Source organism: Patagioenas fasciata, chromosome 1 (genome assembly GCF_037038585.1).
Source record: "Patagioenas fasciata isolate bPatFas1 chromosome 1, bPatFas1.hap1, whole genome shotgun sequence".
NCBI classification, from domain to species: Eukaryota; Metazoa; Chordata; class Aves; order Columbiformes; family Columbidae; genus Patagioenas; species Patagioenas fasciata.
Window position 1 is genome coordinate 19,821,733 of NC_092520.1, and position 18,849 is coordinate 19,840,581.

The following is an 18,849-nucleotide window of genomic DNA, read 5'->3' on the forward strand; positions in this document are numbered from 1 at the left end:
AATGATGGTTATTACTTGTGAAACAGAGGTAAGATGCTCATTAATGATGAGGTCATGAACCCTTGTGGGGACAGAAAGTCCAAGTGAGAGAGGCAATTTGTCAGTTTGCTTCATTTTGTGTGCTTGACAGCAGCGAATGAGGAGTCATTGCCACTCTTTCTTTCCCAATTCAGTCTTTTGTTTTGGTTTTGTTTTGTGTTTTGTTTGTTTGTTTTGTTGTGTTTTTTTCTTGTCTGTGAAGCTTTGCTACTTCAGGAAAGAAGAAATCATTTTGGAAACGTCTTGCCTACAATTTGTCCCCAAAACTCAGGCACCTTCTCCGAAGCAGCCAGTGGAAGGAGGCAGGCACTGGGGTAGATGTGGTGTCCTGAGGTGCCCGGGCCTGGGCAGGACCTCACCGGGGACCACAGCACTGGCACCCAGCTGGAGCCAGGGCAGGAGCGGGGGCTCAGCCCTCGGGACCACCCTCACCCCAACACCTTCTCACAGGCCAACAGCAGAGCCATGAAAAAAGTCACAGAGCTTTCTCTTTAATATTCCCCGGACCAGAGATCCCGTCCCAGCCTGTGGAGGTACCCACGGTAAGAGGGACATCTGTACATCAGATGTTGGCTTCCCAACAATAGCACACCTGAAGCTGCTGCTTACTGCCATCTTCGGAGTCACATCCGACACTCTGAAAAGGTTCAATCTGATCCATTTTGGATCTTAAGGGCATTTAATTCCTTCAGCTTCAGGCAGTGATCTTCTCCATTAGCGCTCTTTTCTGTGACTGTGACAGACGACGCCTCGTGCAGCAGTGGGGTGGGTGTCTTGGAAGCCAGGAGAGCATTTTAAAATGTACTGGGTCTCCATCCAGCTTGTTCACCACATGTTTAAAGCTGAAAGCACTCTACCATTAGCTACAGCTCAAAGGCAGACACATAATTTGTTTCACATCGAAGCACTCTTGGATATACTTTTACTTCAGACTAGCAGAGATAAACGGCTTGCTGGAAGATATCATTTGTAGGACAGAACATTTATATTGCAGAGACGTTTCTAAAGCTCTATTATTATTGCAATGAATCAGCATTTGCTACTTGATGTAATCTTGGCAGCACGGCAATATGCTTTTTACTGTTTCAAAGAGAAAAAAGAAATGCAGAGTAGCTGTTTTATTTCCAAATGGCATCTATTTTTGTTTTGTTTAGTTTTGTTTTAAAGTGAGTGCATATGTAGGGCTATTATATGAAAGGTCTCAAAATACATACAAAGGACTTTACCTTTGGAAGGTGATTCCTACAAAGCTGATTCTGCATATTACCATTTTTATTAAAACAGCTGAATATTAAAAACATGAGAAAGAACAAATGCAGTGAAGTCTTTGAGCCTCCACACAATTCTACATGCTGGTGTAGTTCTAAGTGCATGATGGTTTATTGCACTATGTGGGTCTCCACAAATGCCGCTCTGCTTACAGATACAACATTTGCAGGATGAGAGCCCAAAATAATAACCGTCTGATTATATATTTTCAAATAAGGATGCTTCTAACCTTGTTAACACACCTTTTCCTGCTCCAGATCTGCTACAGAATACCCATTCCATCTGATACAGAGCTGAAAATGTTTTATGCTGATAATACTTGTAAACGGCTTAGTGCACTAGACAGTGTTTACATTTTTGAGACACATGTAGTGACTTAGGAGCACATGCACCTCTGCCAGAGACCAATTAAGCAGAGTAGGATCTGAAACTCCAGTGCTGGCCAGTATTCACTGGAGTGGGGAACAGCTTTTGAAAATGGAAAGCTAATGAATGAATCAATGCAATTTCAGAAGTGTACACATGCACACATGCCCAGATGTGTTTAGTTTAGCCCTGCCGTTCCTTTTCGCCTTCTCTATAACCCTACCAATACTAAAGAATTAATCTTGCTCTCATCCAGTGCCTTGGTACCCTCCTTTCCTTGCTCCCAACCCCAATATCTGTTACCTGAAAAGAGCTCTCTGCATCTCCATATTCCTGTATCCCCACCTCCATATTAACTTCATCCCATTACCCTCCTCTCTCTAGATGAAGAGCAAAAGGGCAGGAATTTGTGTGAATATCACAAAATCTACAAAAGTTAAGAAGATGATGACAAACAGTATGAATGATGCCACCCTAAGAGAAGGAAAGATGCTGCAATACTTCCTCACACAAGATTTGTGGTGGTATCACTGGGATTTTTGCTTCAACAATAGCTTGTAGAAATGACACCTAAAAAAATTACACAGAATATAAACTGAATTTATGACATAACAAACAATATTTAATATATAGCATTGAATGCATACACACCAATACTAGTGCGGTAACAACAAAACAGAACTCGTAAAATTAGCAGCAGATTTTGCAAGTACAAAAATACACATTTTTTTTCAGAACATACATAATAGCAAAATTTATCAGGATATATTATACAAACTCAAAGCATTTAGATAATGCATTACTTTCAATATATTATACGATGTTTTAGATGCTGCATAATAAAATTACATGTGTTCTGCTTGCAATAGTACATAATGCCATTTACAGCAATATTAAGAAACTATTCACAACTTAAACATGAACAGAACAGCCAACAAAGCACAATAAATGAAACACACAGTTGCAAGGTGTTAGTTACAAGCTTCAGCGTTTCTCTTTACACGTTTTTGAGCTTATTTTTTTCTTTCTTTTGCAGTGTGAAAGAAATAACTACACTTATCGAACATACCTTATAAACATACAGAAAACAACACACTCCTTGGAGGACAATGAAGGTAATACCTATCAGTTTCAGAACAGTAGTATAATACCACAGTTATGGAATCTATGCCGACTTTGCACGCTACATCAAAACCACAAAGGACTGGGATTGACATCTGCAAGGCTCAACACACGAGTGGTCAGGGGGAGAAGCCCAGCAGACACCCCGCTGCCCTGGTAGGCTCAGACAACAGGGTGCTGCTCTTAGTTACCTCCTCAGACCCTTCCAGATTTTCAAGAGATTTCTGTTCGCTTGCTTTTTAGCGATTTTTATTATTTTTACAATGTTCTTGCAAAGCTTTATGTGGGAACACTACTCAGACAGTTTCCTAAAAAACAGAAAACCTGTGAATCTGGGGACTGTGCAGTTAAATTTGACCAAGCTGGATATTAAACTTAAAATGAACACACATTAACACCAAAGGGATTTTCTTTATGGTGTTTATTTTAAGTGTTAAGATTCCTCCGCAAAAAAGCTTTGGTCAGTCTCTTCAAACTTTGGATAGCTGTAATGCTCTTCTAGACCTCCTCTTTGATCTTGGATCATGAAGTCTGTCTCTGCCTGTGACTTTCAGAGGTAACGGCTGAATGTCAGGCTTAATCAAATAGCTGTCAACTCCATCAGTAGGTTTCAGGGGTGCTGGCCTGCTGTTGGGCTCCACCAAGCCCCCCTCAGCCAAAGCGATGGTGGGTTGTGGAGATGGTGGCACCGTGGTGGGTGTAACCAAATAGTCATCAGCCGCTTCAGCGGCAGTGTCTTCATGTTTCTTTAGAGACTGAAAAGTGCTGTCAAAAGGGGAGGAGGTTTCAGTTGGGGTAAACACAGATTGGTCTGAAAACTGAGAGAAAGCACTGTCCAGAGAGCTCATTGATGACACAGATGGAGATGTCCCAGGAGAAGATAAGCTAGAAGAGCTAAATCCTGAGCAAATATTTAATCCCTCTGGCATTGGAGGCAGGAGGCAATGGGACAAGTCTTTCTTTTCAACGTTTTGGTTGGTGTTGTCACTTTTACCAACATTAATCCCTATAATCAAGCTCTGATTGATAAGCTTTTGCCCCTCCATCTGCAATGACCGAAGCTGATGGAGATAGTCTTCATCTTCATGAGATAGGACAACATCACAGCTGGCTTTGCGAGTTGCCTTCTCATGACTGTCCCCAGTGCGGGCAAAGCTGGAGGCAAGAAGGCCAATTGCTGGCTCTGAGGAGCGCCTGTGTCTCCTCAGGGTTTTGAGGGTGCTTGAGGTAGCTGCTGCAGAGAAGCCCAGTGCCTTGGAGCAGAGAGACTCGTTCTCTGAGTTTTCGTGTGATGAAAACTTATGGTATACGTCAACAGAAATTGTCAACTGTTTCGATTTGGTTTTACTTTGGATTTCATCCACTTCAGTCTGCTCTGAATCACCATCGCTCAGAGTGAAGACAGACTCCCTGCTCCTGTTATCCTGATCTCGGTTCTTAATCCAGTCACTGGAAGAGGAGTCAGCTTCATCGTTCGCCTCATTTTCCAGGCTGTCGTAGGAAGAGTCGTTCAGATGGAGAGAAGCAGCATCTGCAAGGACAAACCAAGTGCTACATTAGTGACTGAACCACCCTGCTGACAAGCAGCTGCTTTTTCCTTTTTTTGGCAAGTATCCTTTGCTTTCAGGAGCATTTGCCCTTTGAATATTCTTTAAGCAGAAACGGCTATAATTTTGGAAAAAAATACTATCTAATTTTGAAATGGAAAAAATTAAATGAGTTCTAAATTGCAGTGCAGTTGAGAAATATAGGGTAATGGCATAAATAAGGGTTAGGGGGTTTTATGCTGTTTTTAGAAGTGGGGAACTTCACTAGTAGGTAATCCAGCTGCAAACAATATTTTACAAGCAGTATATTGAATCAGTAATTTATCAAATTTTTGTTATTGAACATCGAAAGCAACATTTAATCTTCCTGTCCTACTAAACTGTCTTCATCTTAACCCATGAGGTTTACCTGTTTTCTGATTCTCTCTCCCATTCCACTGAGGGTGGGGAGTGCGTGAATGGCAGTATGCGGTGTTCAGCTGTCTGTCAGGTTAAACCACAACACCTTCTTTTAAACAAATGAAGAAAACAGGGCATGCTTTGTATTTTTAAGGTTTTTCAGAATATACAATATCTTTAAGAGCAACACTATGAAGAAATTTCTAGTCACTGTTCAAACAGTCGCCTCATTTCCACTGAGCAGCGCACACCTGGGCACTATTCCATATATGCGATAATTGGAATTACATGAAATCTCTTTTGTTCTGGGCTATGCTAAGCTGGCTTATCTCACATTTGCAGCAGACAGAGTTCACGCATGGGCAGTCACCACGCCTCAGTGCGTGCCGAAAACTTGTTCAGCTGCCGTAACCTATTGTGAGTCTGAGCTCTCAGTCGCAGCACAGCACAGCAGATCCCATGAGCTTCCACTCTTGGGGAGGGGGCAGGCCCACTTTCACTGGATTTCACCAAATTTCACTGGAGGCCGAACACAAGGAGTTTGGGACAGCCACACTGAGTCAGTCTGGCATGCCGGAGCAGGTGCCATTACCACGTCTACTATAGGTCAGTTGTGCCAAAATTTATTTTACAAAAATGCTGCATTAGAAATAATTCAAGGAGAGACCCAACATTTCAGTTAAAATCAATACTATCACAGAGCTGGAGAGAAAAAGAGCATTTTTGATATTATGGAATGCTCTGCCGACTAGCCTGTCAGAGATTTTCAGTCACTGGTTCCATGATTTTCCTGTGCTAGGAGCAAAATCTCGATGCCCTATTGAAACACTGGAGATCTCTGTCTTTTGATAATGAAGAATAGCTGCTTTCAATCCTAATACAATGGTGTGACAGCTGTATTATAACCTTTGTTGATCACTGACTTCTCGATACTCTGGGAAAACATAGGCTGAGGCAAAAGATCTAGACTTGATATGAAACATTCTGCAGAATTTTTTCTTTCTTTTTCTTGGTTTCCCTTCTGCCCTTCTTTAACACAGTGGTTCAGATGACTGGAATAGGAGCAATTCTTTGGGAGAGTATTTTGTGATACTGTCCAGGTCTATGATACATTCGATCAGTGATTATCACCAATACTTTGGTCAAAGGAAAGAGATCAGCAGTGTCTGGGAACACCACATGAAGAGGGAACAGCATTCTTCCATGGAATATACTGATTTTTTGCCTGGCTGAGTTTAGCTGTCCACCAGGATCAAAACATCATCTGTATTACCTGAGCCGTTCTCTCTCTTGCACGTCATCAGTATTTCTCCAAAGAGTGTGGTAATTTCCTCTCCAAAAATCCTGCAGCAGTTCTCAGTGAGGAACTGTACCAGACTAGAAATCTGCAACAAAGCAATTGGAGAGAGATGTCTTGTCAGATCTTCCATTACTCCATTCAGGGTAAGCTCACCATACAGATGAGGAAAAGCAGCAAACTGCCCATCCGTGATGTGACCTGACAGCCAGGAACTCCTCACCCGATCTCTTGGGCCTGAGGAAAACAGCCAGTCCCCGTTAATATGTGCTAGTCTACATCCTTGCATATATCTTTTCCATTTCTACTGTCCTGTTCCAAGGTCACCACAGCCAGAGATCTTTTTGATGAGAGACACACTTTGCTAAAACACTGGGTATTGCTTTATGATCTCCCTCCCCTTCTTCCAGGCAGACTACGAGAAGAGGACAAGTCCTGATCTGAAGAGGTGCTGACTGTTTTCACATTTGTAACCAACAGCCTGGTTAGACAGAATGGAGGTTGGTTTGGTTTTTCACTATACTGCAGTGTCTCTTACCTTTTTTGCAAATTCACTTTCTACATCGGGAGTGGAGGAAACAGGAGGCCAGAGCAGGCTAGGTGCAATGCAGATGGCCAGATTAAATGCATTCATCTGGTTCTCTTCAGATCGCATTTCTATACCATGCAGTACTCCAAAGATGTAGCGTAAGAGAACAACATTAGCTCTGGGGAGCTGCTCTATTAACCTGAAAACATACACAAATGTAATTCTCCAAATCAGTGACTGGACAAAATAAAACCATGTTCCATAGATACACATAAGTCAAGATAATAAAAATACAGAAACAGTGTGACGCGGCCCATTTATAAACCAGGGAGCGTTCTTGCTCAGCTGCTTCCCTCGCTGTGGCACATCTCTGAACAGTTTTATGGAAGGACAGAAAACACCCTAACACGTAATTTAAATTACACTCTGTCAAACTAATGAGCCAAGTATGATGCATGACATGAAACTACATTTCACTTAAGTTACCTGATAATTCACTATTCACTTGACCAAACAGTTCAGCTCTCTCCATGCCATCTAGCTGCCATAAGTGTACATGTATGTAAGTATGTGTGAGGTCAGCTAGTGTACAAAGCTCCATTTCCCATGGCATCAACTTCTCCCACTTTCTGTTTTGCATCACCTGCAGTGGTGGAGGGTTTCCTTGTCCTGTGCTTCAGTATTTCATTTGCAATTGCATCTTGCCTTCTAAACAGTCACTAAAATTTGACATGAATGAAGGTGAATATAAGAGGAACTGATTTCAGCTACCTTTTCACCTAGGACCCCAAAGTTCCCTGCAGATGATTTTGGGTTTGGTATCAGGCAGAAATCCAGATCTTGAGCAGTGAATTTATAAATATTATACATATTTTTTTCATGAAAGCATATTTCATTTATTTATTGGTATCCACAAAAGGCAGAAAAGCAGGACAAGAGAGAGGCAGAAAATTGTCCCATACAGGCAATAGCTTAAGTATATACGTAAGTTCGAATGCTCTGTCATATACAAAGATATTTTTATCATCTAATTAAAAAATAATTAATGATAAGTCGTAACTTTAATATTTGGGATTCTGCATTCTGGGATACTAATTTATAGGAAAATAATGCAGAGAACATAAGGAACTCTACCTTTGGATGCTTTTTATCTTCTCTTCATTATTTCCTTGATCCATCACAGAGACCCACTTATCACAGAGCTGGGATGACAAAATGCTGCCTGGGATGTTGCGAAGAAAATCCTTATCAAGAGAAAAGAAGAACAAAACACATGAACAGCTGTTCTGGAGTGTGGGAGGGAGTAGGAATAAGATATGCAGATACAAGAGGATGTATCAGTGGGACAGTACTAGCTGACAAGTATCTTGTTCCACCCAGCAACTAAAACCAGAAGAAAATCATCTGAGATAAAGAAGATCTTTGGATTATGCTTAAAGTGAATATTTTCCTGCCCTTTCCTAACCCTTTTCTGTCAAAACAGAGGTACTGGGATGCTTCATCTGCTATTGCTGAACTAAAAATCTGCAGTGGGGCAAGTTATGTTGATGCTGCATAATGTCTGTCTTTCCTTATCACTTAACTTCATCTGTAGCTTCATCTTTACCTGCCAAGCTCCAATACCACCAGACCATAAGTACTCCAAGGCACCCTCACCTTCCTTCCCCTAATCAATCCCTTTTGGTAACGGAGTACTTAACTAGTCATGGGTAGTCCTGCTGCTCCTGTTTCCTAATAACTCAACCATTGTTGGGCAAACTGCTGCAACTTGGGAAGAAGCCCAAATCCTAGCTTCCCAAGCAAGCCAGGGTAAGGGAAGCTATGATGCATATGAATAACACATCTTCCCTTCTGTAGTAACTCTTCACTGTGATAAATGCTAAGCAATTGCCCCTTGGTGAAACTGTTCCCATGGGATGAGTATTGCACACCAGCACTTTGCTCGGTGCAGCTGTCCTGCCCCTAAACACGTCTTAAATCTTCTAGGAGGAAAGTCACTGTGTAAGTCTCACCCATGAAAACCTCTCACATAATAGCAAGAGGAGTGGCTTTCTGCAATAAAAATATTCCACCGAAGCAGTGCTTAACAATGGAGATTACTATTTCTTTTAAGCAAAAACTACACATGAACAGATGCAGGGTACTAAAGTAAAAAGAAATATGCTGATTCTTCTTGTCGCTGAAATCTTATTTAAGGTCTAGCGTGCTTTTTGCACAAGTAGCATTGTTTTTAATGTACAAGTCTGTAAGAAAAGATAATCCATGGGAAAATTAATTCTAACACTTAGGGCAACACCATATAATCACACGTTATTACTGACAAGTAAGGAAACAAGTCTGCATGTCTGCACTACTGCTTTTCTAGTATTTCTTTGACTTTAAACAGAGAAAAGGAAAGTTACCAGACCAGGTTGTAACTGCGACCTCAGGAGCTGGCAGCAAAACAAGCTGGCTAGCCCTCTGCCCCATCCTAATTCAGTGGTAGCCTCCTCTAGAGCTCCTCATTATTTCAGTGGGCCAGACCACTCTTTTTAATTCAGCCCACCAAGTCCTTTCTGGGCCTGTCCCTGAGGAAAAGTTCTGCTTGTTTATGCCAAGGATCTGCGTTGCTCTCATTCAAAAAGGGCAAAAGAAGTGTTCTTCGCATACCTTAAACAAAGATGCTGTCACAAATATGGATTCGCAGGCTAGATCCACTTCAGCACCTGAATCAAGCTTCTCCTTGAGCTCTTTGCAGGTTTTTGCACTTCCAGAGCGTCTGAAAATACCCTCGGTGGAAGGGCCCTCTTGGTAAAGAAGGGACAGCATGTCCTAGGCAAAAATAAAAGGCAGAGAGGCTTTCTCAGAAATACATTTTATTGTCTAGTGTCATTAAAATGTAGCTTTGCCACTTGTCCCACAGGTGAAAACCTCTGAGTCCTGAAAAAGTTCATAAATCAAACACAAATCAAGGCTGACCCTGCAAGCTATGCCAAACTGCACAGCAAACCTGTGGTCTGGGGCACTGATTTTGGAAAACAACCCCTCAGAAATACTGTGCCACCACTGTCGAGCACTAACCTCCTGCATGATCTTCCAGGATCTGTGCAAGTTTTAGCCAAGTCATTTAAATATGTAAACACTGTGGTATGGGAAAAGGAGAGTGGTCTACCTAATCCAAAGCCCTGCATCTGACAGTGGCCTGAGACAGACACCACTTTGCAGCAACATATGAGAACCGCACTGCTCATCAGTGTGTTCAATACTATCACCAACCATAGACAAAGACTTCTGTTCCATGCCTGATGTCTGAAAAAAAAGAGATTTATCTAAGCTGGAAAGTGGGTTTTTTTGTTAATATCTAGCTACACTTCTACAGCAGATCAAAGTCATATCTTTTACCCCTTGTGAGCAAGCAGCTCAGGGCTGTTAGCAGGACCACCTCTGGGACAAAGTGCTCCTGCTTGGGATGTCACTCAGATGAGGCTAAAGCTTGAATTCTGGCTCCTTCAAAGCCAATGAGGCTGCAAATGAGTAAACAGGCAGGCAACTCACTATACGAGGTATTTAAAAGGAAAGGGAAAGTAAGCAGATTCTTGCCTAGCTTTTAAAATAACAGGAAGGCCTGATTTCTTCTGCTAAATAAGAGAGGAAAATGAGCAGAAAGGAAATTCTGAAATCAGAGATCTCTCCAGAGGTAACATGTACATGATATTTTCCAGTTGCTTAATTCTCTGCAGTCTCCTGTGAGTTGTTTTTCAGACATGCTGGTCACCTCTCCCCAGGCCTGCTCCAAGCAATGTGGAATTTGTCATATTTGTCTCTTCTGAGGGGTAAATGAGTGCAGATAGTCTCTGGGACTATGTGCATGCACACAGTGGTCTGAGGACTGAGTTATAATGCAAAATGGCATGAAAAGGGTCACTGGGGGAGAGTCTGTCATCATTAAACCAAGTTACTGCAACAGTAATGGCTAAACAGTGAGGTTTGGTGATTTGCCTTGTCTGGGCTGTAAGGTAGGTGGAAATTTACTAATATTTACGTTTTGGAGAAATTTCTGAAATGTAGCATTCTGAAATGCACAGAGAGAATGAGAGACCAGGCTCTTACAGAGTCCATCTCTAGAGGGCTTATTTAAATAACCTAAATGATAAAAATGCACACTTCTCCTTCAAAAGAAAATAACAAACCCACACTATTAAATGACCTGAAAAGTCCTGGTATGATTCACTATTTGGGCCATGATAAAGCAACGCATCAAGCACAAGCGTAGGAGACAAACCATCTTTTCCTGTAAACTGGTGTAACCTCACTGATTTCAGTGGGGTTCTGGCAAGTTGTTCCACCTGAAAGCTGGTCTGTTAGGATGAGCGGTCCAATCCTGCAGGGCTCACTCTCACTCTGTAAATGTTTCAGTTGCTGCATCAACAGCAGGATAGTCCTCAGTCCTGACCAAAAATCCCACACATCTGCCTTAATTATGCCCAGGAATGGGCCCTAGGACAACCCTTTTGAGAGCACCCACAGCGCTAGCGCTCCCCGACGACAGGATGAAAAGATACTGAGGTGCTTCTGCAGCATCTGCCTTCCCACTCCTTTTTGCAGTGCTGCTGTCAGAGCAAAAACGAGGACCCCAGTGTGTGAGTGCCCTGAAACGGTCTTCTTAAGGGCAGGTAGCACTTATATGTGAGTATGGGCTGTCTATTTGGGACAGTAGATGCCACATTCGTGGAGCTGGGGATTTTACACAGATGGGAGAGGTTTAAAAAGTATATGGGAATGTGATATTTATTTATACTGCGTAAGTGAGAATTAGGGAAGAACCAGCCCTATAGCATGGACTATAAAGAAGAAATAGCCCGGAGCAGCAGAACCATCAGACACATTTCTCAAGCTGTTTGGTATTAACCAGGCCTGACCACAGCATATGTTAAAAACCAAAGTTCTTGCTGAGAACCACAAATGAGGCTTCCTTCCGGTTTGTCTGCTTGCATAATTTCAGTGTCCGGTTTACAAAGTGTCCCCACGTTCTCGTTCACTACACAAAGAAATTCCACCACTGCAAGAGCCAGCCCTGAGCCTACGACTCACCAAGAGTGGTTTGGGCAGGTTGTCATCCTCACAGATGGTTGTCAGCAAGAGGCCAAAGAGCTTCCCAGGAGCAGCAGATGTTGAGGAGAGGGGCGCATTGTCCAAGTGAGTGCCTGGGCCACGCCAAAAAGCCCAGTTTATGATAGATCTTTTCCTTTTAAACGACTTCTGGCTTAAGTCTGGGAAAAGAGAAAGGTGTTTATTAGAAGAAATGCATTTCAATTCTAATTCCAGTATTTGTTTTGCAGTGGTTGCTATGGTTTCAAATGAAAAAACATCATGAACTCAACCAACTCTTTGGCATTCGGCTCAGCCTAATCCACCATGTGCATACCTGTGTGTGTGGGGAATGTGCTGCCTGACCCAGGCTCCTCGGAGGATCACCAGCATCTGCCCTGCACTGCTGACCACAGGCTCAGCACTTACCACTAAGTGCAGGATGGAAAACCTCAACCTGCTGACTTCACACAGGGCTGGGCTTGCTAGATAACTCATTTCCCATCCACAGGTGCAGACACACAGACCTTTGGAGAAAAGTAACACATAACCGCCACTGCCCACACCTTGGCTTGCTGTCCAGAGGCATCCTGGTTCCCCTGGCAATGCGGGAGAGCACCTGCTCTCCCCACAAGTAGCACCAGAGAATCTGCTAGTGGGGTGAGATGTTTTCAGACCAGGAAAAGTCACAGCCTTTGCTCTCTTCTCCACAAAGTAAATGTACCATTAGTGCCCTCGCTCCAAGCATTTGCTGACCATGGCCTGGGGACAGTGCCTGCCCTTTAATCAATGCCTCCCGGATGGCATTTCAGCGTCCTGCTAACACACTGATGGGCTCTGTTTCTCTTCATTTATTTCAACGTATTTCATGAGACAACTAAATTGTATCACTAATTGAAGCTCTTATTTGCAGCGCATAGAGAAGGAAATACTGGTATTAGGATACAAAAAGGCTGTTTCTTATGACCTTTCTCAGCATCAGCCAGTGTAACTGCTTCTTAGCAGCACAGGCTATTGTTCACGGTGTGTTGAGACTGTTTCTGATGGAAGCGCTAAACATATTCTGTTATATGTTTCCTTTTCTAGATGTTTTCAAAGCCAGTCAGCTTTGATGTAGTAGTTTACCTACCCTGTGCACCTTTCTATTGGCTGGCTCTTCCATCTGGTCAAACATTTTGCTGTCTGCTGTTGTGGAGGACAGAGGGTAGAAGCAAGGCTTGCAGAAGTAAGGATTGTGGCATATGATATAATACCAGACTTTTCTCTCCTATACTTTACTACACTTATTTTTTAGCCCAAACAGTGATTTTCTTTACACATCATTCCATTGTAGATCATGCTGCCTTTGGGAATGGGTGGAAGTCTTTTCATTAGAGGCTTACAGGGAGAAAAGTTACAGTTTAACTCAAAATGTGAACATATGAAAGCTCGATGAAAAAAATCTTTTAATAAAAAATAATAAGGAGAATATACATTTTGAGCAGTCTAAGGCTTCATGAAATGTAAGTTTGGCAGTGTCTAAGGCTTTACTTGACACATCATGTTTTGGGAGAACATAACTAACCTAGACCTTTCAAAATGGCTTTTTTTTTTTCTTTCAGATGAGCTGGATATTAGCACGTGAATCTGGTTTGCTTCACTTAGAGTTCTATTCACACAATGGAAAATACATATTGGTGTTTTTTCTGGCAACCCTGTAGATCTCAGTGGAAGTAAAAATTAAGATGAAATGCTATTTTGGAGAACAACAAATAGCAGAAGTGGAAAAAAACATCCTTAAAACTAGGAAGTTTTCTTAGTCTCTCACTGTTTGCTCTACTCTTAAAAGCCATGGCCCAAACTGACAATGTGAGCAAGGGGTAATTGTGATTAACTGCAGCTCTCTCCTGGGACAGAAAAGAAATCTTAACCTGTGTTCTTCAACATACCAGGGCAGAACCAACAAACTGATGTATGGCAATGAAATGCCATGTCACTTACAAAACTAACATTCACTGAACAACAGGAAAACTCATCCTTTTCACATGCCCTTTTCTAAGGGGGTCGAGAAGTCTTAGGGTAAAGAGCAGAGGAGAAGGGGAGGATGTACACTCTCTTTTCTTGAACCTGTGCAGAGTTACAACACTAGGAGCCCAGCCTCCTCTAAGCCAAGACAGATGCCAATTGTTGTTCTACAGAAGTATTTACACACAAAAACATCAGGGCCTTGCTCTGGTGATTATTCTAGGCCAGAATCAGAAAAAAAAACAGTAATTCTTTGGTTGCAGATCTTGCTCGGAACTCACAGCAGCCATCTGTTGTGCTCATATTTTACACACAGGGAATTTCTTTGCATAGGTAGTGTCCCCGCCATGCAAGCGGCATTTCCTCTTCTTGCAAACTAATCAGAAATTTCTAAATAGAACCTCAGATCTATTTAACAATGTAGCATTCTTTCTGATCAAACCATTGTCAAACAGTTTTAAAAGACCTCCTTTCTGTATTGAGAACAACTTGTCGAAATTTTGCTTTCCCTCTTAATAGACGATTGAATAATAATTTGCATTACAGACTCGCCTCTGACAGCAGTCAGTTCTTTCAAGTTAAACTTTAAGCAAATCAGTATTTACAATACTTTTTAGACATGTGCTCACAAACATTACTTAATGGCTATGTTTAACTGGTAGGTGACCATTCCCGTTACGTGCTGAAAGGCTGCAGGAGAGGCAACAGAAACACTCCAGTTCCTCCACACAGTAAATTCTTCTGTACTTTTCTTAACCACCCTGCCAGGACAGCTGATGCAACTACACCACCACAGCTGGTGTTCACACAGCTACTGATTCGACATGATGGCCAGCTGTCAGTCATGTCTGCCTGTCAGCACCTACAATGCTGCCTAACCATGGTGCACGCTGGTACAACTGGGCAGCTACCCCTTGCTGACTCCAGAAGGGACAGCGTGTCCAGCACAGCGGTATCGGTGCAGAGAAATGATGCAGGGAGGACAGCACAGTATGTGTGGCAGTGAAATGTGGGGTTACAGCCTCCACTCCCTGCCAATTTGCCCAGTATGTGGCGGTGTGCCTAGTGGTTACCTAACAACCACACAGATCTTGGCTCGCTGACCTGCAGATGAGCCCAAAGCCAGATCACAGACCAGGCTTGCACACAGGTACCTTCCGCCATTTTCTAAAACCAAAATAGGTGAGAAGGAGTTAGGAAGAGCATAACAAACAGTGCTGTATGCAAGAAAATGCGGTTTGCAAGCAGCCAGATGTATACATCAGTTTAAAAAGTTTTGTTTGATGAAAGCAGGAAAGGTGAAGGAACTAAAAGCTTTTTTCTCGCGCTTATCGCAGCCCCGGTGCATGACTCGCAGGCTGCCCCACGTTCTGCTGCCCCACAGCCAGCCTGGCCTCCCCTCCTGTGGCTCGCACAGCACCACTGACAGCACATCTGCATTAGAACTTTACAGGCCTGATTTGCATTTCTATTTTCTCTTGCCAGTCAATGTCAGCTGCCAAGTGAGGCCTGTAAACTTAATTACACCCCTTTGCTAGATTGCCTCATTCTTAAAATATGCCATGAAGTAATATATGATACAAATTAGTGGGGAGGGGGGGATGAAGGAGTGTGGAAAGGAAATTAATTCATATAAAATGCAATCAATTTCCGGGATAATTTGTAATAGACACTGTTATAGCCTCACTATGTTTAATTTCTAAAAACATTACAAATGGATTCTATTCATATATTGTGGGAGATCTTAACTGTTGGGGAGTGCATAGGATAACAGTGTGCATATGTTATTTTTACTATTATGTGGCCATTAATGGTGAAGTAGGGTAGAGTTTCTAATAAAGCAGAGTATTCCATTGTGTTAACGACAACAAAAACACACCACGGGATGCATCCTTGCCCTACAGAATTTTTGGTCTGATGTCGTTTGTTTTACTCACGAGCAGTGAGCAGCCATCATGACATTGACAGCAGAGTACAAAACACAGAGCAGGTGTTCATATTTTTTGCAGTATCAAGGCCAAAGGCAGATGAAAATACTACTGTCTCCATTTTACTCAAAAAGAACTGAAATAAAGAAATCATATTTGCTCACTTCATCTAGGTACTCAAGCACATGTCTAAGCTTTGCTGCGTGAGGGTCCCAGTGAGGCAGGCGTGAGTCCTAAGTAGCTGTTTGAAACAAATGATGCTGACAAACGCTGCGTGGGAATTCTGTGCCAAAGTCAAGCCTTGACTCCTGAACTGTAAAACCACCCTGCCTTGCTCAGAGAAGCTCAGCTAATAGACTTACAAAAAAATGCAGGGGAGAGATCTTGTCTTTCTTTTGCTGGTTTTAGAAAAACCATTTGACAGGCAGCTTGTCAAAACGTGGAGGAAGATGACACACTTACAACAGCACACTCAAATCAGGGGGAGCTCCACTGCAAAATCCTCCGTGCAGATGGAAGGTACATCTGCATCCTCCTCGTCGCTTTCCACCACCCTCCCCATCCCGGCACGTTTGCTTTCTAGAGCAGAGGCAGGGGGTGGCCGGCCGGTGTGTGAGCGATGCTGGGACGTACCGTTCAGCTGCTGGCACACAGCCAGGCGGCTTGGCTTCAGCACAAACTGGCACTGCAGCTCCTGGGGCAGCTGCTCCGTCAAGAAAGACCCCTGAAGCTGCCTGGGGCAGGCACAGTGCTTTGATCCATGGGGCATCGCGTCACGAATGTGGCTCATTTTAATTCCAAAGGGATATTCATGTCCTGTTCAAAGAGAAATCATCATAATCTGTGTTGGATTGACTGGAGACTTGCAAAACTCCATCTGCCTTGGAGGAAAACCAGATTTCGCATGCTGGCCTGCAGCGCTTTCTCTCTCAGTAATCTCAGAATTGATGCTTTTCTGCATATTTATACCAGCACAAATCATACACTGGAAGATATGGAGTTACTATGTTCAGTGTAGTTAAAGAGACATAGAAGTAAAATCAGGCCTACTACAGCTGCGTTGCATAAAAGCCCATCAGAAAAAGAACAAGTTACAATTTCTGAATTCAATGTTTTCTGCTTTCCTTGTGACACTGGATGTTTAGGTATCAGTTGCTCATATGGTTCTGGTAAGAAACGACATTTTGGGAGCAGTCACCCATCAAATTTTTGCTGAGCATGCAAAACCGAAAAATACAGTGTGAAAGTGACCTTCCCTCCCTCTCCATGCAACAGCCATCAGCTCAGTCAAACAAGACACAATTACAGTTCCTGTCTGAGGCTGAAACAGGAAGGAAACATTAATCACAGGGCTAATGCAAATGAGCTATGCTTGGCATTAACCAGCATCTTTGGGGACTACACAGAGGCAATTCATTTCTGAAGGAGCTTTCAAAAATGCCACCTGGAAGATATTTTTTGGACTTATCTGAAGACCTGGCAGTTGAAATATATTTAATATGGGTGCAATGTTAAGACATTTTACTTAGCTTGCACTTAGACTTGAACACTGATAGTGGAAGAGATGTTATTTGAGATTATAGGCAGTGTGAAGCTGAAGCACCATTGAACTCTGCTTCTGATGTCTACCTATGATAAAAGTTGGCTTCACCTAATAAACCTTGGCATAAATATGAAGAACAGCATCAGTTTTATATCAGATTCTTCTTTTCTAAGGATTGTAACTTAAATTTGCAGTGAGAGTGTCAGTCAATTAGAAAGGCCTTTCCCATTTCTGAATTCTCTGGTTCTATGTTTAATACCACGGTTACGATTTTATCTGAAGAAACCACATGGAGAGTTGCAAAGACAAAGTCTGGTGTGTTTCAAAGACAAAGCAGTTTGCTCTGTCTATAAGGTGCACAATTTAGACATTTTATAAATATTAATGTTATCTGACTCCAGCAAAGCATTTGTAGCTAAGGCTGCTTTAAGAAGGAATGCTAAGATTTACTGTGGTTAGATTTGCAGAAGGAAAACAGAAAATCCACAAATTTTTCTTGTTCTAATCATCTGTGAACTCATATAGCACAAGTAATGCTGGGCTTCTACAGGGAAAGGTTCTTAATAGCAGAGAGGGATTTGTTCTCAGTGAATCATGGGCCAAAATCAAATCACTCCATCCAATCATTTCTGAGCTTTGGGTTGATTCCTGGGGATGAAACATTTCAAAAAGCACTTCAGAAAGCGAATAAGCAATAATTTGCTTGTAATCAGAGAGGAGCTGTCAGCCAGCAAGAGAAACACAGGATTGTAAAGGACCTCTTGAATCAGTTAACCTGTGTTGTGGAAGAACAGAACATTTCTCAAAACTCTGCTGAGTTTTGCTGAGGGAGGAGTAAACAATGCTATGGAAGAAATATGGTAAAGCTGGACCAGCTCCAGGAGAGGAGGTGAGTGGAGAGGCTGACTGTAGAAAGACTGAGGCTCATGCAGCAAAATTGGGGCAGAAATAAATGAGCATTTTCCAACCTCTTTGTGACACAAACAAACAATTGCTCTTCAAAACAAAGGGTCAGCATCTGACTAGCTCCCCAAATAAGCAAACTTGCGTGACAGGGAAGTAAGAGAAAAAAAAACCAGGAAAAACCAAACCAAAGCAAAAGAGGAAACTGCATTTTAGTCTTCTCTGTATTTCTTGCTTCCTTCAGCATTAAAAACTGAGTGAATGTTGAAACTGAGTGAATGTCAAGAACTTACCAATAAGAGGGTAAGGAGCATCTTCTCTTCCTGAAATCACCCACAGCTTGTAGTCTTTCTCAGAGCCCTTTAAAACCAAAATTAAGAATAAGCTTGCCAGCCATTAAGAACAGGTTCATGTTAGGTTTCTCACAATATATGGATAATCTGCACCTTGCCTTTACTTCTGCAGTGCACAGATTTGCCACCAGGAAAGCTTCTAAGGGAGTGGAACATCTCCCTTATGAGGAAAGGCTGAGGGAGCTGGGTCTCTTTAGCTTGGAGGAGACTGAGGGACGACCTCATTAATGTTTACAAATATATAAAGGGTGAGTGTCACGAGGATGGAGCCAGGCTCTTCTTGGTGACAACCAATGATAGGACAAGGGGCAAGGGATACAAACTGGAACACAGCAGGTTCCACTTAAATATGAGAAGAAACTTCTCAGTGAGGGTGACAGAGCACTGGAACAGGCTGCCCAGGGGGGTTGTGGAGCTTCCTTCTCTGAAGACATTCAAAACCCGCCTGGACACCTCATCTGGGTGTTCCTGCTCTGGCGGGGG

At 42.5% G+C, this 18,849-nt stretch overlaps 1 protein-coding gene across 3 annotated transcripts in view; it reads right to left on the reverse strand.

The window, feature by feature from the left end:
* Positions 1–2,265: 2,265 nt before the first annotated feature.
* Positions 2,266–18,849, reverse strand: part of ARHGAP20 (Rho GTPase activating protein 20) — a 63,106-nt gene continuing 46,522 nt past the window's right edge. For all 3 annotated transcript variants that reach the window (XM_065831350.2, XM_065831340.2, XM_071803920.1), the window contains 8 exons: positions 18,307–18,373; positions 16,201–16,383; positions 11,639–11,817; positions 9,218–9,379; positions 7,703–7,812; positions 6,578–6,767; positions 6,016–6,127; positions 2,266–4,327 (listed from right to left, as the gene is read on the reverse strand). In XM_065831350.2, the coding sequence (XP_065687422.2) occupies positions 3,267–4,327; positions 6,016–6,127; positions 6,578–6,767; positions 7,703–7,812; positions 9,218–9,379; positions 11,639–11,817; positions 16,201–16,383; positions 18,307–18,373 (2,064 nt within the window). In that variant the 3' untranslated portion in view covers positions 2,266–3,266. The remainder of the gene's footprint in view (positions 4,328–6,015; positions 6,128–6,577; positions 6,768–7,702; positions 7,813–9,217; positions 9,380–11,638; positions 11,818–16,200; positions 16,384–18,306; positions 18,374–18,849) is intronic.